Raw genomic sequence first — 14,745 nt, 5'->3', positions numbered from 1 at the left:
TGTTTGTATCTGCCTGCTGCCCAGCTTGGATTAGGAGGGCTGTGATCTGCATTCATATCTCAAGTGAGCTGCTTTCAAGGAAGGCTATATAAAGCTCCATCATCCTAGGGGTTTCCTTGCACTGCCTGGGTTGGGTTCCTGTCATGCACAGCTGGACCCAGCAAGACTCGCACAACAACAAGCTCTTTTTATGACTTCAGATTAGTTGCAGGAGGCAGCAGAAATTTCTAAAACCCCTCCAGGCTCTGTTGGGTGTATCCAGCTTAGGAGTTCTGAAATAGCATAAATAGAGCAGCTTTTCTGTCCCTGGGATTTCCCGTCCCAGCTTTAGTCAAAATTTTCATATCTTTCCAGGACCCAGAAGGCTCCTTTGTGGAGCTCCTCCACCAGACTCCTAGAGCTCTCCCTCTGGCTAGTGAGGCTACTTCTGCTGCAGCAGAAATGGCTGTGATCCCCACTGCTGCCAGCAGTTCAGCCTTGGCTTGAGTTCAGCCTCGGCTTGAGTCCTATTATGGGTGCTCTGGCTGCTAACATCTCTGGATGAAGATGCTATACAGACTGTGGTAGGATCCAGTGTTGTTTGGAGCCAGTTTTGCATCCATCTGTGTTGCAGTGTATATTTGAGCTGGCAACTATGGCCTTTGTTCTCATGGCACTTTTGTAGTAGGGTAGTCACGCAGGTAGAGCTGGTACCCCCCACACACGCAGGAGGGTGGCTCTGGCTGCAGTTCTGCACTTCTCACAGCCTGAAAGCTGCTCTGTGCATATCAGTGGCATTCAAAATCTAAATGTACTAGTTGTGTGACAGCATTCCTCATGGGAACTTCATTTTAGGGGTAGTATCAATAATAATTTGGCACAGCAGATGACAAACTTGTTCTGCAAAATTAACAGCTTTCTCTCTTTACAATATCTCTTGCTTTGTCCCTAGAACTTTCCCAGTTTCTCCCCACCTCTCCTCCCTACCGCAGGTAGTGTTGTTAGCATCCACTGGCTCCCAAAACATGAGGAATGTAACACTCAAATTACCTCCCACAGATCGTCACTTCAGGTTAGCAACGTGCAGGGGGTAAGTATCTATTTGCCCTCTAAAGCCAAGCCTACACCAGTGCAAGCCCGATGGTGTCTACAGCCAGGTACAAGCTGCCACAGGTACCTTCTGCAGCTGGAACTGCTGGATTTTGGAGTCACATCCATGCAGACCTAACCTCCCTAGGGTCCTTGGGTGAAGCAAATGCCAGCTAGTTTTATTTCAGTGCCAATCCTTCGCTGACAAAGGACACGGTGTTAGGATTCTGCAGCAATTTCCTAGGTATTGATTTCCTCTTAGCTTTACCTCCGCCGGTCTCCATGCCATGCTTTAAAAAATCGCCCCTGTCTATTCCAGGTGCACAACATATAGCTTCAGATAAGCTGAGCAGCATGTGAAATGGTCCTGCTCACCTTGTGAGGTTGAAACTAATGGCAGTAAGAAGTAACTCATCAAATGGCAAAAAAAGGTCCTATATTCTCAGCTGTCAAAAGCTTTTCTGCACTTCTCCAAAATGGCACAGACGGTGGCTGTTGGTCCCCAGCTTCTCCAATCTCCACCACTCCTGAGAGAGCCCCACACAACTGTTCTCTCTGGTTTTCTTTTACTTGAGAGGTGTGATGGTGACTAACTCATCACAAATGCCCTAATGGTAAATTGAACAGAACTGCCTAAGATTAAAAGTTATAATTTTGCCTAGGTTTGCCATCTTAGAGGTAGTATGGGACACATTTTGGTTCAAATGTCTTATCCCAAGTGGCAGGACACACATTGTAAGTAAGCTGATCATCAGTCATTTAATTACATTGTCCATTACTGGTGCGTACACAGTAACTTTCATTCCTAAGTTCTTTGCAAAAATGCAGTCACTGCTGTGGAAGGCAAGCAAATAAAAATGAGATGAGAAAGATGAGATTTGGCCCATGTTGCCAGTTTCTTCTAAGGAAGAAGCAGAGGGCCCAAAACTTAAATCCAGCAGGTGTGGTGAGACTTGCCATTAGAAAATCATACAAGACTTGGTTTCTCCAACTTGGAAGGATAAAGTGCTGGGATTTGGATCGGAATATCCTCCAGACTCAATCCTTTGAACATCAGTAGATTTCCCAGGGAGAATTTTCCCTTGAGGAACTCAGATTGGTAGGAAGCTGAATACAAACATTTATCAAAATAATCTCAGGGAAGGACTCCCTCTGGATGAGAGCACAGTTTGCACTATGAGAATGAGTCTGAAGCAAGGGATCAGATTAAAAATAGACAAAATAAATCAGTAATTCAAAATGTGCAAGAAGTGCTATCAGAAAGGACTGTCTCATAGTGTTAAAAGCCTGCTTGAAAAGCCTACTTAATCTTCAAACATTAATGTATCACTGAGACTACAATAGAACAAATGGCACCAGCCTGCAAGATGTGTATCTGTCAGGAGGCCTGATGAGCTCTGCGGGTGAGATCCATTTATAGAGTCCATACCTGTCTGGCTCTGTTTATTTCCTAGCAGAGCTGCTGGAGCGTTTCAGCATCACCCAAGTGAACTGCCAAGAGCTTCAGCCAGATGTCAGCATGTTACGCTCAGCTGTAGGCTTGAGAGTTACTGGTTCCTGAATTTCTGGCTCTGAATACCATCTCCTGCCTCTTCCAACCCCGGCAGACAGAGCTCCGATGCCAGCAGTGAATCTCAGTAATCAAGGAGTTCGTCTTTGGTCTTACCACTCTCATTTCAGTTTGGAAAGGAGCCTTGGCTAGAAGGTTACACAGCACGTTACAGCAGAATTGATTAACAGGGCTTCAGTCCTAGCCCTGCCACCGACTCGCAGTGACCAGGCTTACAAAGGTCCTTCAGCTGCCAGTTCTTGGGTGCCAGTGCCTCACTTGAGGACCCTAGCCCTAATTTTTGGAAGCACTGAGACCTTCATACTCTGGGATGGAGAGGCAGTGTAGGAGAGGGTCTGTCAACCCCGACCCTCTGCGCAAAGGGCTCTAGTGACTACCCCAGTGACACCCCTTTCCCATCAGGGCAGGCTGGGTGTTGGTCTGTGTATTTTCTGTGACTTCATTTCCCATCAGAATCCAAACACTGCTACTAATCCTCACCTTGGGAAAGTACTTTGAAAGCTTCTGACAAAAAACAGAATTTGAGTGAGATGTGTTACTGGTATCAAGAAAGTGAAATGTAGTTTATGGAGAGGGAGTGAGGAAGGCCACGTTTCCAGTAAGGGCTGAAAAATGAAAGCAGTTATTACTAATTTTTTCCGGGATGAATAATAATATGCAACCTGAGAAGACCTTGGAGCACAGGGGTATGGTACATGTACAATGAATGGTAATAAATATGTCTCACTGCAAAGACATGAGGAAATACTGCAGTGCAAACCAAAAAACAAATGTAGAAAGAACTGAAAAAGCTAAGGATGATTTGGAGAAAGACTTCATGCCTGAGTTCTGTCGCTACTTAGAATTGGGTGCTGACAAAATTGCCATTTCCGCTTGTTGAATCAATTTTAGCTTTGAAACAGACTCACATCTAGTAGGCTTTGGAAAAATCTTCCCTTATTTTATAAATAGCTTCCCTTTTTATCATTTCACAATCAGCTGAAACGAATGGGTCAGTGTGGTGCTGGTGAAAGGCAGGCAGCCAAAGCGGGCTAATGGCACCACCTGCTTGCGGTTCAAAGGCTGAGTGTCTCCTGCGCAGAGCCTGGCATTGCAGTGGAAGTGTTTGATGGTCTCGTAGAGGGAATGGGTAGGAGTTGTATAAAAGCTGCAAATTTCACCTGTTTATTTCTACTTAGAATATGTAGTGCCGTTTCTGTTGGGGGACAGGAGGAGAAAGGAAGAAAATGTACAGTGTTGGTTGCAACCTAAGTGTGCATTTTCCCCGTCACCTGCAAACTTCAAACTGCGAGGATCAGAGCCCATGAGAAGGTGTGTGTGGACAGCACCACCACCAAATTCAGTGTACTGATAGTATTGGGAAGAATTTAAGCTGGCCGTTTCACCCAGACTGATAGGATCTCTCCTGACATTCACAAGAATTATTTCTCCCTCCTCAGTGTTTTTGTATCCTAAACAGTCAGTGTTTGGGAGCTGAAAGGGCAGAATTTACTGCCTTTCCTGAGCTCTGGGTTTATCTCCTAGCCAGTACAGCCACTCAGCGGGGGCAGTGAAAGCTCTGGTAATTATTTGAGACTAATTTTTTTCTTAGGATTTTTATGCTAGAATTTCTTTGTACAAGTGTCTCTGGCCTCTGCAACTCGCAGCCATGCACATTCTCCAGTTGACTGTGAAGTCTTCTGCACTAAAAAAGATGAAAGGTTTTTAATCCAATTGCTCAAAACCTTTGAAATTGTTTTCATTAATACCCATTTAATTCAAATGCTTGGTAACAGCCTAGAAAATCCTTTTATTACAAATGCCATACCTTACTCCCTCAGTAGATAAGTAACCGATTAGGTTTTCCCCAAAGTATTTAGGCTCTCTGATAATAAAGCCTGCAGCAAAACTAACCTGGCACTACTGATATTTTAGGGTTAGGAAAAGGGCAAAACAAATCAGATTCTTTAAATACCACAAACGAGCAAAACCGAGCACAAGCCATTTTTTTCCCTTTGTAGGTCATCTTATCGAGACATCTCCATTTCAGAGCTGGATACTGAATCGGGACATTAAAAATTAAAAAAAAAAAAAAATCCCCAGCAAGAGCAAAGCCAGAAGCGCGCGTCTTAATTGTTGCTGCCAGAGTGCTTCAAGGGAGGAGATCAAAACCTCACGGATAAAGAGAAACCCGCCAGGACTGAAAGGCCACGCTATTGATGGCGGGAATTAAAATGCGGGCACTGATTTAGGGGGCGAGTACATTAACGCTGAGGCGTAAAGGCCCGCGGTGCCTCGCTGGCAGAGGGGCCGACCCGGGCCTGGCCGTGGGGACCCACCGCGGGGTGGGCACCCACAGGCGCTCACAGCCGGGGCGGGGCCCGCGGCAGCGTGAAGCCGAGCGGCCTCAGGGGCCTTTCGGGAGGAACCCGGCGGCGGGGCCCTCCCGCCCGCCACGGCCCCACAGGCCGCCCTTAGCAACGCGGCGCCCCGGGCGGTTGCTAGGGGCGGGCCGGCGTGCACTTCCTGCCGGGCGGGAACCACTTCCGGGGCGGCGAGGCCTGGCCGAGCGGGGCGGTGAGCGGGTCGGGCGGCCGTGAAGGGGAGGTCGGGGGGTCTTGGAGGGGAGGGGGGGGGGGGGGTCGGGGTCTGGAGCGGCAGGAGAGGTCTGGAGCGGCGCGGGGATCTGCTGGAAAGGTCTCTGTTGGGAAGGGTGGAGCGGTGGCCTCAGCATGGCGCCCCCCCCCCGGGGAAGCGGGTGGGAGAGCCTCGGGTGCAGGGGAGCCTCGCTGGCTCCCCGGCGGCCCGCTCCTCCTGCTGCAGCCAGGGCTGGCCACCGCTGCTTGAGGGAAGAAACGGCACAGAGCTGTTCTCTCGAGAAGGGAGGAGGAACTCTGGCTGTCCCCCGCTCTGAGGCTGCACAGCTGCTTCTCCGTACAGCCCCCGGGCACGGCTGGCGGGCACGGCTGGCGAACACGGCTGCCTGGCCCATCAGCCTACAGACGGGCTCCTCGGCCTCACTAATTGTCATGTTTTCAGCGGTGTTAAGCACACGCAAGCCCCCCCGAAGTCAATATGAATTGGCCAGTCTCCATCCCAACACCTACAAAGTCATTTCAGAAATGCAGCGCAAGGGTTTTTTTGCTTCATCCTTTGACGGAAGCTTTTGTGTTCTGCACTGATACTGTTGCTCCTTATTTCCACCCCAAGAGGAAGCTAATATATATTACTTGAAGTGCTCCTGTGGCCTTGTCCTACACTAATCATTTATATAGTGCAAGGTCTTGAAGATGCCAGCTGGGAAACACAGGACACCAAAAAGAAAGGTTTGAGTCTGTCCTGGCTCTATTGAGATGGCTAGTTTATGGCCCTGGCCCTGAAAACACATGGTTATTTATCATAGGGCCTGATCTGCGCCCAGGGGGACAGCCACATCATCTTCCAGAGGTGTCACTGAGCAAAAGTGTGAGCCTGCAGCCCTGAGTAGCCCCTCACTGGTTCAGTGGTACAACTCTGGCTTTGCTACAGGACCAAGTCCTTTGAGGGGGGGGATAGCTGGCTTGCTGTAAAACCCTAATAGAGGCAAGACTGAATATTTTTTAAAAAATAGTCAGAATCAATTCCTGTTGTGCAGTGCAACTGTTTGTGACCTATTTCTGCTGTTATGTTCCAATGAGATGGCCAGGCTTGTGGGGAGAGGTGGTAGCTGCTCTTAAACCAAATGAGTAAGCTGGAGGGGTGCAGGGGAAGCTTCCTCTCAGGGTCTGAAATAGGAGTGCTGATCTTTAAGTGCAATTTAGGAACTATTACTTTAAGTGTAACCATGTTAATAGGTGAGGTGGTCTGAGGAAAAAGGTGGTTGATAACCTGTGGAGAAGAAGAGATGTTAGCTAAGGAAGAGGTGGTGAAACTGTTAGCTTCTCAGGAACAGGGAGGAAGACTCCATTATCCTCCAGGGACATGTTGGATTAGCTGCAAGGTGACATATAAGGAGGTAGTGCTCTCAGTGAGAAAACTCACTTTGCAAGTTTTGCGTTCAGTGTGGAAGGCGGCGTGCCTGACGCTGAGCCCTGGTTCCCCGGTGTTCAACTTCGGCCTGCTTGTTTGTGTAAGGTTTAGCCTCCTTGCATGTGCAGGTTTGGGCATTGTGTTAACCAGAGGAGTCTTTTTTAAAATGGGAGAATTTTGCTAATATTAGTTTAGCTCCACTCATAGCAGGAATGGTCTGAATGTGGGTTGCCTGCTGTGGCTACTGTGCAAGCAAGGACACTCTACTATGACTAGTTGGACCATGATGTCAGCTCTTCTCTGAGCATATCTCATGGGCTAGTGCTTAAAGTGGTAGTGGCAGCTGCTACCAGCCTGTGTGAGAGCTCTCGATGCTGGTCGTGTCACCTGGGATTTGTTAGAAAATTACTACTACCCTCAAGAGAGGTGAAATAGAAAAGGGGAAAGGAGGGGAGACTTGTGGAAGATGAGGATGGAGATTTTTTTGTGCTCATTGTATTGGTTTCCTTTTCTGGTTTATTTCTGTATGTTGTGTTTCAGGTATATGAGTCAGGATTATCAGTAGGAGTTTGTCCTGAGAAAATTCTGGGCGAGGAATGAAGCAACATCCCTTCCTGCCCTGTTTGAGGAAGGGAGTGGGCAAGAATAACGTTTTCAAAAGATATCCCAATAAATAAAGTCAAGATAAAATACAACTCAGGGGTGAAGTTTCCCATGATTCTGTTTCTTGCTTAGGAACTGCTTCCTTAGTGGATTGGAGGAGACGGTGTTTTAAAAGTTAAAAGCAGTTAGGGATGAACCACTTTTATGCATGCTTTGTTGACACTGTCCAGTGCAGCCTTTGGGTCTGTGTTGGGACTTGCTGAGCCTGAGTGTCCCAGCATGTATTCTGACTTCATGTACGGGTCCCATGCAGCCCTTGCTTATTGAATTTTAATCAGAATTTGAAAATTTTTTTTCACTGAAGTACAGACCTGGAAGGGATTGTGAGAGGTCACCTATTCTTATCTCCTGATTCAAAGGCAGGATTATATATACTCACACCCCATCCCAGGCAAATGTTTATCTGATCTGCTCTTCCGAATTACTAGTAATAGGGATTCCACAGTCCCTGTATTCCACTGGCTGGCAGTCCATGCAGTTGGGAACTTTTTCCTGTCTTTTAAAATTCAGAATAACATCCCATACTTCAGCTGAATTAAAACAAAATAATTATTTCTTGTAATTTATACCACTCCTTTTCGTATGTCCCCAAATGACGTTTGCCTCTTACACAATGGCATTGAGTTGTTGATTGATTCTCAAATTTATCAACTATAACTTTACTCAAATTATACTCTAAGTTACCATCTTTCTGAACTGGGTCACATCTGCAGATTGTAGAAATCTCCTCCTAGCCTGAGAAGTATAGAGCCTGCTTTGGAGATAATTTCTAGGAGGCAGATTATTACCATTCAACTGAAACGTGCATGCAGCACAATCTCACACCCAAGCTTTAGTAATACAGAGAATTGTAAGTATCAATAAGGGGTGCTGATTCAGTAACTACACACCAGGATCATACAGGTCAGGAAAACTGAGTAAGACAGTAATCACAACTGAGTTCTGATGGCATCTCAGACTAATTGAATTTCCCTTTTGGGACTTTGTGGTGTACTCCAGCAATTCTGGCAGGAGAGTTCTCCATTATTGTAGAAAGCCATTAGTCATTCATAGAATAAATTGACAACTCCATTAGCAAAAGACAAAGGAAGGAAGAAGGGATGGTCTCGTGGCTGAGAAACTAGCTTGGAACCCAGGAGATCAATATTTAACTCTGCCACAAACTACCTCTGTGACCATCGCAAGTTATATAGGCCTTAGTGTAACCAGCTACTAAAGCCATGCTTGACTTTAAAAACATAACTTGTTCCTCTGTCTTCAACAGATCTACCTTCTGTGTGGTTTATTTTAGCAGTTGGTTTTGGACACCATCTAAAACCACAAGGCTGTGACCACATGTACAATGTAAGTAAAAATGAATAATAGTCCCCTTGCATGCATGATCAACTTCAGGGAAAAGTGTATTCTTGCTTATTAAGCTTTTCCGTTATTGTTTTGTGAATATTGTTCCTATTTAGTTTCTCTTGCCCTCACCTGCAAATGCACTAATACTAGCATTTGAAGACTATTTTCTTAGGCAGGTGGTGAAAAAAAAGCATCCAAATAAAATGCAAGTTTAATTTCCCTCTTTGTTATTGGGTCTGTAGATCAAGCGTGTCTTCAGAAAACCTGCATGAGGTAGTCTGTCATTTTTTGATAATAGAAAGTGAATACCAGAAAGCATGATGCAAATAATTGCTCTTTATTTTTTCCCCCTTGTAGTAACCAGTACTCTTGAGAGCATTAGAGGAGAGGAAGGGTGCACTCACGATGGCTGCCGAGTTGGATTTCTCCCCACCTGAAATCCCTGAGCCCACATTCATGGAGAATGTGCTACGCTACGGACTTTTCTTTGGAGCCATTTTCCAGCTTATCTGTGTGCTAGCCATAATCCTGCCAGTTTCAAAGTCCCATAAGACAGTAAGCAGTGCTCTTTAATATTGATATAGATGGGCAGAGTCAGAGAAAATAGGATGGGAGGGGACTTGTGGTAGCTAATGGAGACACAGTGGTCTGCCCCTGGGATTGATGACAGTTTCGTTGTTCATTCTCTTTCCTTCCTTCTAGCTTTTCCACCTCCAGCTTTTGTCTTATGATTTACCCCCAGATCAGAAAGTCAGGAACAAATACCTGAGCCAGGGTCTCTCTGAATATCAGTGAAAAAAGTGACCTGAAGCACTGGCAAGGTGTGCTAAATGTACATGCTGTTCCTCGGTGCACTGTGAAGGCTTTAGTCCCAACCCCATATTGTCATCCTACTGCTGATTTGCTCTATTAATTGCCAGGCAGGGCGTCCCCTTTGCAGGACCTGCCTTTCAGGAAGTGACTTTAGGCTCTAGTTTGTGTGCGATTTTTGGAAACAAGATACAGGTGAAATTTCTAGTATATTCTAACGTGAGGAAGGCAGTTTTCAGTACTGGCACCCAGACCCGTGCAGCAAGAGGAGGGTCCTTTGATGCAGTTAGTACAGGTGAATGTTAAAGTGAAAGGTTGAGGGGAGCTACAGGACACTGATTCCTCTAGAGTGGGCCACAGTGGGATGTCCTGCATCTACCTGGCTTTTCTGATAAGACAGCTGCATGTGCTTGGTAATGCCTGTGCTGCTGAGGACAGATATTTCGGTGTTAGTGATCAGGCTGCAAGTTTGGTGGTTTGATAGGGATTTTGTCTAAATGTGTGTGCTGTATTGTCACTAACAACTCAGCATGGGAAGTTTTGTTTTCAGGCTATCTTTATTGCCATGTTTGCTCCCTCTTGTGCAGAGGAAGCATGGAAATTTTCAGCGTATCTGGGGAAGGGAATGCCTGAGGGTGAGGTACAGTGGGAAGTATACAGTTCATGACCCAGCTCTTTCACCTTTAACTGCTGGTCTGCTGTGAAGTTGTGTTGTACTGGATTAGTGATGCTGCCCCAGCATGGGTGCATGCTCCCTCCCGCTAGTCCTGCAGCAGGAACTGCAGCTCCCAGCAGGGAGATGAAGCAGGCGGCTGCCAGTCACAATGCAGTGGCATTGCAACTCTTGCACCGTTATTCTGCAGCCACCAGCACCCATCTGTCAGAGTCCATGGTTTCTTTCCCCTGATAAATTTTTGAGAAATTGAGTAGCCTGATTCTTGAAAGCTGAAAAGAGCGAGAGCTTTATTTTGAAGTAGGAAGCTGAAGACCAGGCCCCCAATTAAAACGATAAAGCTCAAGGACCTGTTACTGTTTAAGTTCGCAAGCATGCTTTGATGTTTACATGCTCTACTTTTTATTTTCTCCATATGTATACTGTCCTCTTGATTTACTGTCCTTATGAGTAATTTACAAGACCGTAAACACTAGCAGCTACCCCTCCAGATCTCGGGAATGATGCTTGAGTCTGGGTAGGATACTGAGGAACCTCTCTGTCTTGGAGGCTTCAGGCTTTGAAGTCTACCTTGGTTTGAACATTAGAAGGCAGCAGTGTTCACTTTACGGCAGCAGCACACTGCATCCCTGACTAATAACTGCATGTTGCTCCATTTCTCCAGAGCCTGCCAGCTCCCCATGCGCTGATTAAAGCCTTTGGAAAGCCAGCCAAATCTCCTTCCTTGGAAAGCCACACAGATGTGAACTGTAATAGCCCAGTAACTTGAGAGACGTTTGAACCAAGCTCCTTGATTAAAAGGATACTGTCAGATGCTCGCCTCCCCCTCCATTATCTGGAGCGCTGTCTTGGAAGCTTGAAACTAGCACGTCTTGCTCAGCCATTTTTTGTGTGTCCTTTTCCAGTTGGCACACTCTGACTGATAGAAACCAAGATGCTAAAGCAATATTTATACTCAAATGCATTTAATGAAAGGAGGCAATCTGCATGTGTGCACTTTCTCAGATGAGACTGGCGCTGTTCCCTTGTGTTTTTACAAGATAACTAGACTTTATTTCCCATGGCTGAAATATTATCTGTCATCTCCCCTGAAGGAAACAAGCAGCATATCTAAGCATTCCTTGCTAGTCCAGGTGAAGAAAGCTTTGCCTTCAATTCCCTCCCTGGATTTGGGGCTTGGTTTAGAGGCTCTGAACTTTACATTCTTACTACTGTTTTGGTGAATATTTTTTGTCTTGCACATGATAACGATTAACATTTGGCAGAAATACCTGCTGAATGTTTCCATGCACACTGATGATTATATGGTATCTTCTCTTTTTCCTAATTTGAATAGTTTTCACTTAGTGTTGATTTTCTTCTTGCCTTTAAAGTTGGTTTTGTTTTTCTTCTCCAAAGCCTGTTTTAGACACTTAAGCTTTTAACGGCTTCTCTGGTAACAAGCTGTTTCTGTGCATAAACTCACACTCATCAAAAAGCACATGCGGAAGAAGCAGAGATGGTGCTGCTCGAGTCTCATTAAATGTGGACTCAGTTTGATATAGATGTGTTCCAACAGAGATACCCAGCACTTGCTTCCTTTGGCTTATGCTCAAATTCCTAAAGTCAGCTGTCAGCAAATTGTAAAAAAAAGTTACTGACTGTTTCTTAATTGATTCTTGTAGGACTCGGACAGTTTTGAGCCTAAGAATCCAGAGACAGTGAAGAAGCCAAAGGCAGCTGCTCCACAGATAAGCAAGAAACCCAAGAAGGAAACAAAAAAGAAACGATAAAGGCATGACTGATGAGCCTCAAAAGACAAAATAATCACCTGTAATCATGCTTCCTCGGAGATGACATCAAAGGCAACTAGCTATATTAAATGGTTTTCTAGCATTGCCATGCTTTACCTTTTGGGGACAAGGGAGAAGGAACTTAGAAGAGTGAAAGGGGTGGGGTTCTGCCATAGTTTTCTTACAAGCAAAGAGGGCTTCACATGTCCAGGACTTCATTTGACATCATTAATGTGTCAGTCACCATTAAAGTGACTTCTGTCATTTCTGATGGGTAGAGAGGGCTGTTGTCCTAGCTCCTCCATGCTGGCTAGGATTTGTAGTAAAGTCCCTGTGGAAGGTGGAGCATGGGTTTGCTACTTTGGATACTGGTTTGTGTTGTATTTTTTGAAGGCAGAGGGATCAAATGGATCAAGGATACCACACTACACAGCTTTGTATTCATCTCTGTTGTCATCTAGTCTGAAATACATAGCTGCATTTTATGGTTTAATAATAATGTCTTTGTCATATTCTTTAATTCTTTAGGTAATAACTCATCAGATTCCAGACTGCTGTAGATGAAAGCTTTCATTTCCCCAGCGTCGCTACCTCTTTCTTACTCCCCACCCATGCACTTTTCCTTTCCATTCCCACCCTTGAAAGCAGGTACATTTCAGGGAATTGAGGCTGTGGTGGGGACTGCAATGACTACAAGAATTAGAGAACGATGTGATTCTGGAAGGTGCAGAATTTAATGCCTGTGCTAATGGGGTGCTCTTGGAAACTTGGGAAGACCAATTACTGCATGTTGGAGAAAAGCTGCTCTGAGGCGGGAGTCTCAGAGTGCTGCGTTGGTCATGTATCAAAGAGCACTGCCTCGCTGTACTGTTGATAAACCCTCCTGTCAGCTAGCCACGTCCTAACCATGTGCTCCATTTCAACACAGCTGGGGTTTGTTGCATTTGCAAACTCCCTCCCAGCCTTACCTGCTATAGTTTGCTGCATCTCCTCTTGCTGAATTCTTCCTGAAGTTAAATACAATCTCAGCCTGAGGAGATGTGGTATTTTAAGATCCAAGGGATGGCAAGCTGGCTGTGTAGCATGACTATATGGCAAGAGACGTATACACTATGTTCCTTCAGGCTCTGGCTTTCCAGGCCCAGGGACAATCTAGTATTAGATTTAAATATGGCTAGACAGGACTGGAAAGTGATAGGTGGTGACGTAGCCACAGAGTCTCTGTAGGGCAGCTCAAGCTTCCTGATGCCAGCTCACATCTTGGTTTGTTTGATCACGAATGAGTCAATGGGAGGAGAACCTGCTCTTTTAGGCGCACCCAGCATTCAGAGCGGCTTTGAAGGAAAGGGTTCTCTTTGGCAGGGCTGCAAGTCTGCGATCCTTTTTGCATAAATAGACTCCCATCCTCAATTCACAAATGCCTTGTGAGCCCAGATATGGTAGCAGTGTTGTGCTGCATGTTCTTTAAGAGGAGTTGAACAACATGTTTACAGAAACCATCAGTGTTGAGAATGGCCACGTTCTCTGCTCACTCTTGCTTTTGGCGGGTGAGACCGATGGATCCCAGTACCAGTTTGATTCTAACCTCTCACTGCTTCCCTGCTCCGGGCTCTCTGCTTCTCTTAACCAGAGTGCTGACACCAAGTTGCACTTCTTAAAATCCATCTTAGAGCTTTAAATTCAGCATTTTCTTCTTTTTTTTTTTGCGCTACATAAAGGCAATACTAGGAGGACAGAACAAAGCGTGGGAGACACAGACACTCTAACATTGCTTTAAGCTCTCAGTACAAGGAAACATTACAAAAACTTCCCACGCAAATAACAAAGAACAATATTGTGCTATGAGTTTCCATTTTGGACCTGTGTTCCTGTCTGTGATCTGCAGGGGAAAGAAAAGCATTGCCACTGCCCTGGATAGGTACTGCAGATCACTTCTTCCATTTTAATAAATGAAGAAGGTGGTGGTTTTATCTAACAACTCTGGCTTTCTGCAGGTTACCTAAAAGGGGGGTTTAATGCTTTAACGGAATTGCAAAGTTGAAAGAGTAGCACACGCATTACCTGAAATATAGGAGCACTTCTACAGCTAAGAACCAGTTAGCAATGAGCACTGTGTGGTTGTTACCTGAAATAGCAGGCTACTACATCAACATCTACATCTAGCTATTTGCAGGCTGGCTTACTCACTGCTAATGATATTGGATATTGCGGGTTGTTTTTGTTGGGGGGAAGAGGGATTAAGATAAATTTCCCAGTCTGTTCCTAGCAGCTTTATACCTATTTGAATGCTCGTTAGCTGAATTTACAGTATGTTTTTAGAGATTACCAATATCCCATGTATTTTAGTTTGACTTGAAACATGTAATAAATACAATCAGAATCTCTTTGTTTAAAAAGAAATCTCTTTTTGAAGTTGTGCTGCCTCTTTCCATGCAATCATTGTGAAAGTTGCCAGAACTCTTAAGACTATAGGAACACAGGGACATAAATAACCTATTCATAAAAATGATCCATTAAGGGAAAGCCTTTCAGATCCTTTAATCTGAGAAATTGGTTAGTTAATACTGTCAGGCATGCGCATATCTGTGTTTGACTTGGAAGTAGCAAACTATCTCCCAGTACAGCTTCACCTTCCTAGAAGGAAGGAGGAAATAGCGCGATGACTAAATTAATTTGCCTCTCATGAGAGATTTTGGCACCAAGAGCCCCCATGAAGGTAGCAATAATAAAGGCATCATTTGTTAATAATATGAGCAGAGGATTAGATGGGGATTCAGTAGACTGGTAATAGGAATTTTCAGTAGCCCCTCAATGTGTGATTGTAGCTCAGGTTTACAGGGCTGGAGCGTGGAGCTGTC

At 45.2% G+C, this 14,745-nt stretch overlaps 1 protein-coding gene across 3 annotated transcripts; it reads left to right on the top strand.

Moving 5' to 3' along the window:
• Positions 1-5,091: 5,091 nt before the first annotated feature.
• Positions 5,092-14,270, top strand: MANBAL (mannosidase beta like). Of its 3 annotated transcripts, none has more exons than XM_030010018.2 (4): positions 5,092-5,194; positions 8,553-8,632; positions 8,990-9,187; positions 11,780-14,270. In XM_030010018.2, exons 3-4 carry the CDS (start codon positions 9,038-9,040, stop codon positions 11,885-11,887), a joined length of 258 nt encoding a protein of 85 aa, XP_029865878.1. In that variant the 5' UTR covers positions 5,092-5,194; positions 8,553-8,632; positions 8,990-9,037; the 3' UTR covers positions 11,888-14,270. The 3 variants fall into 3 exon arrangements, with proteins under 3 accessions (XP_029865878.1, XP_029865880.1, XP_029865879.1); XM_030010019.2 differs by having other exon boundaries at positions 5,179-5,202; XM_030010020.2 differs by lacking the exon at positions 8,553-8,632 and having other exon boundaries at positions 5,142-5,194.
• The last annotated feature ends 475 nt before the right edge of the window (positions 14,271-14,745 follow it).

This window comes from Aquila chrysaetos, chromosome 3 (genome assembly GCF_900496995.4).
Source record: "Aquila chrysaetos chrysaetos chromosome 3, bAquChr1.4, whole genome shotgun sequence".
NCBI classification, from domain to species: domain Eukaryota; kingdom Metazoa; phylum Chordata; class Aves; order Accipitriformes; family Accipitridae; genus Aquila; species Aquila chrysaetos.
The sequence above is the reverse complement of the archived record's forward strand: the minus strand, read 5'-3'. Positions and strand labels throughout refer to the sequence as shown.

Bases quoted from the DNA above. Each gene is read 5' to 3' on its own strand.
- MANBAL (XM_030010018.2), top strand. From the start codon at position 9,038: ATGGCTGCCGAGTTGGATTTCTCCCCACCTGAAATCCCTGAGCCCACA. The intron at 9,188-11,779 runs GTAAGCAGTGCT...TGATTCTTGTAG, and splicing joins TTTCAAAGTCCCATAAGACA to GACTCGGACAGTTTTGAGCC.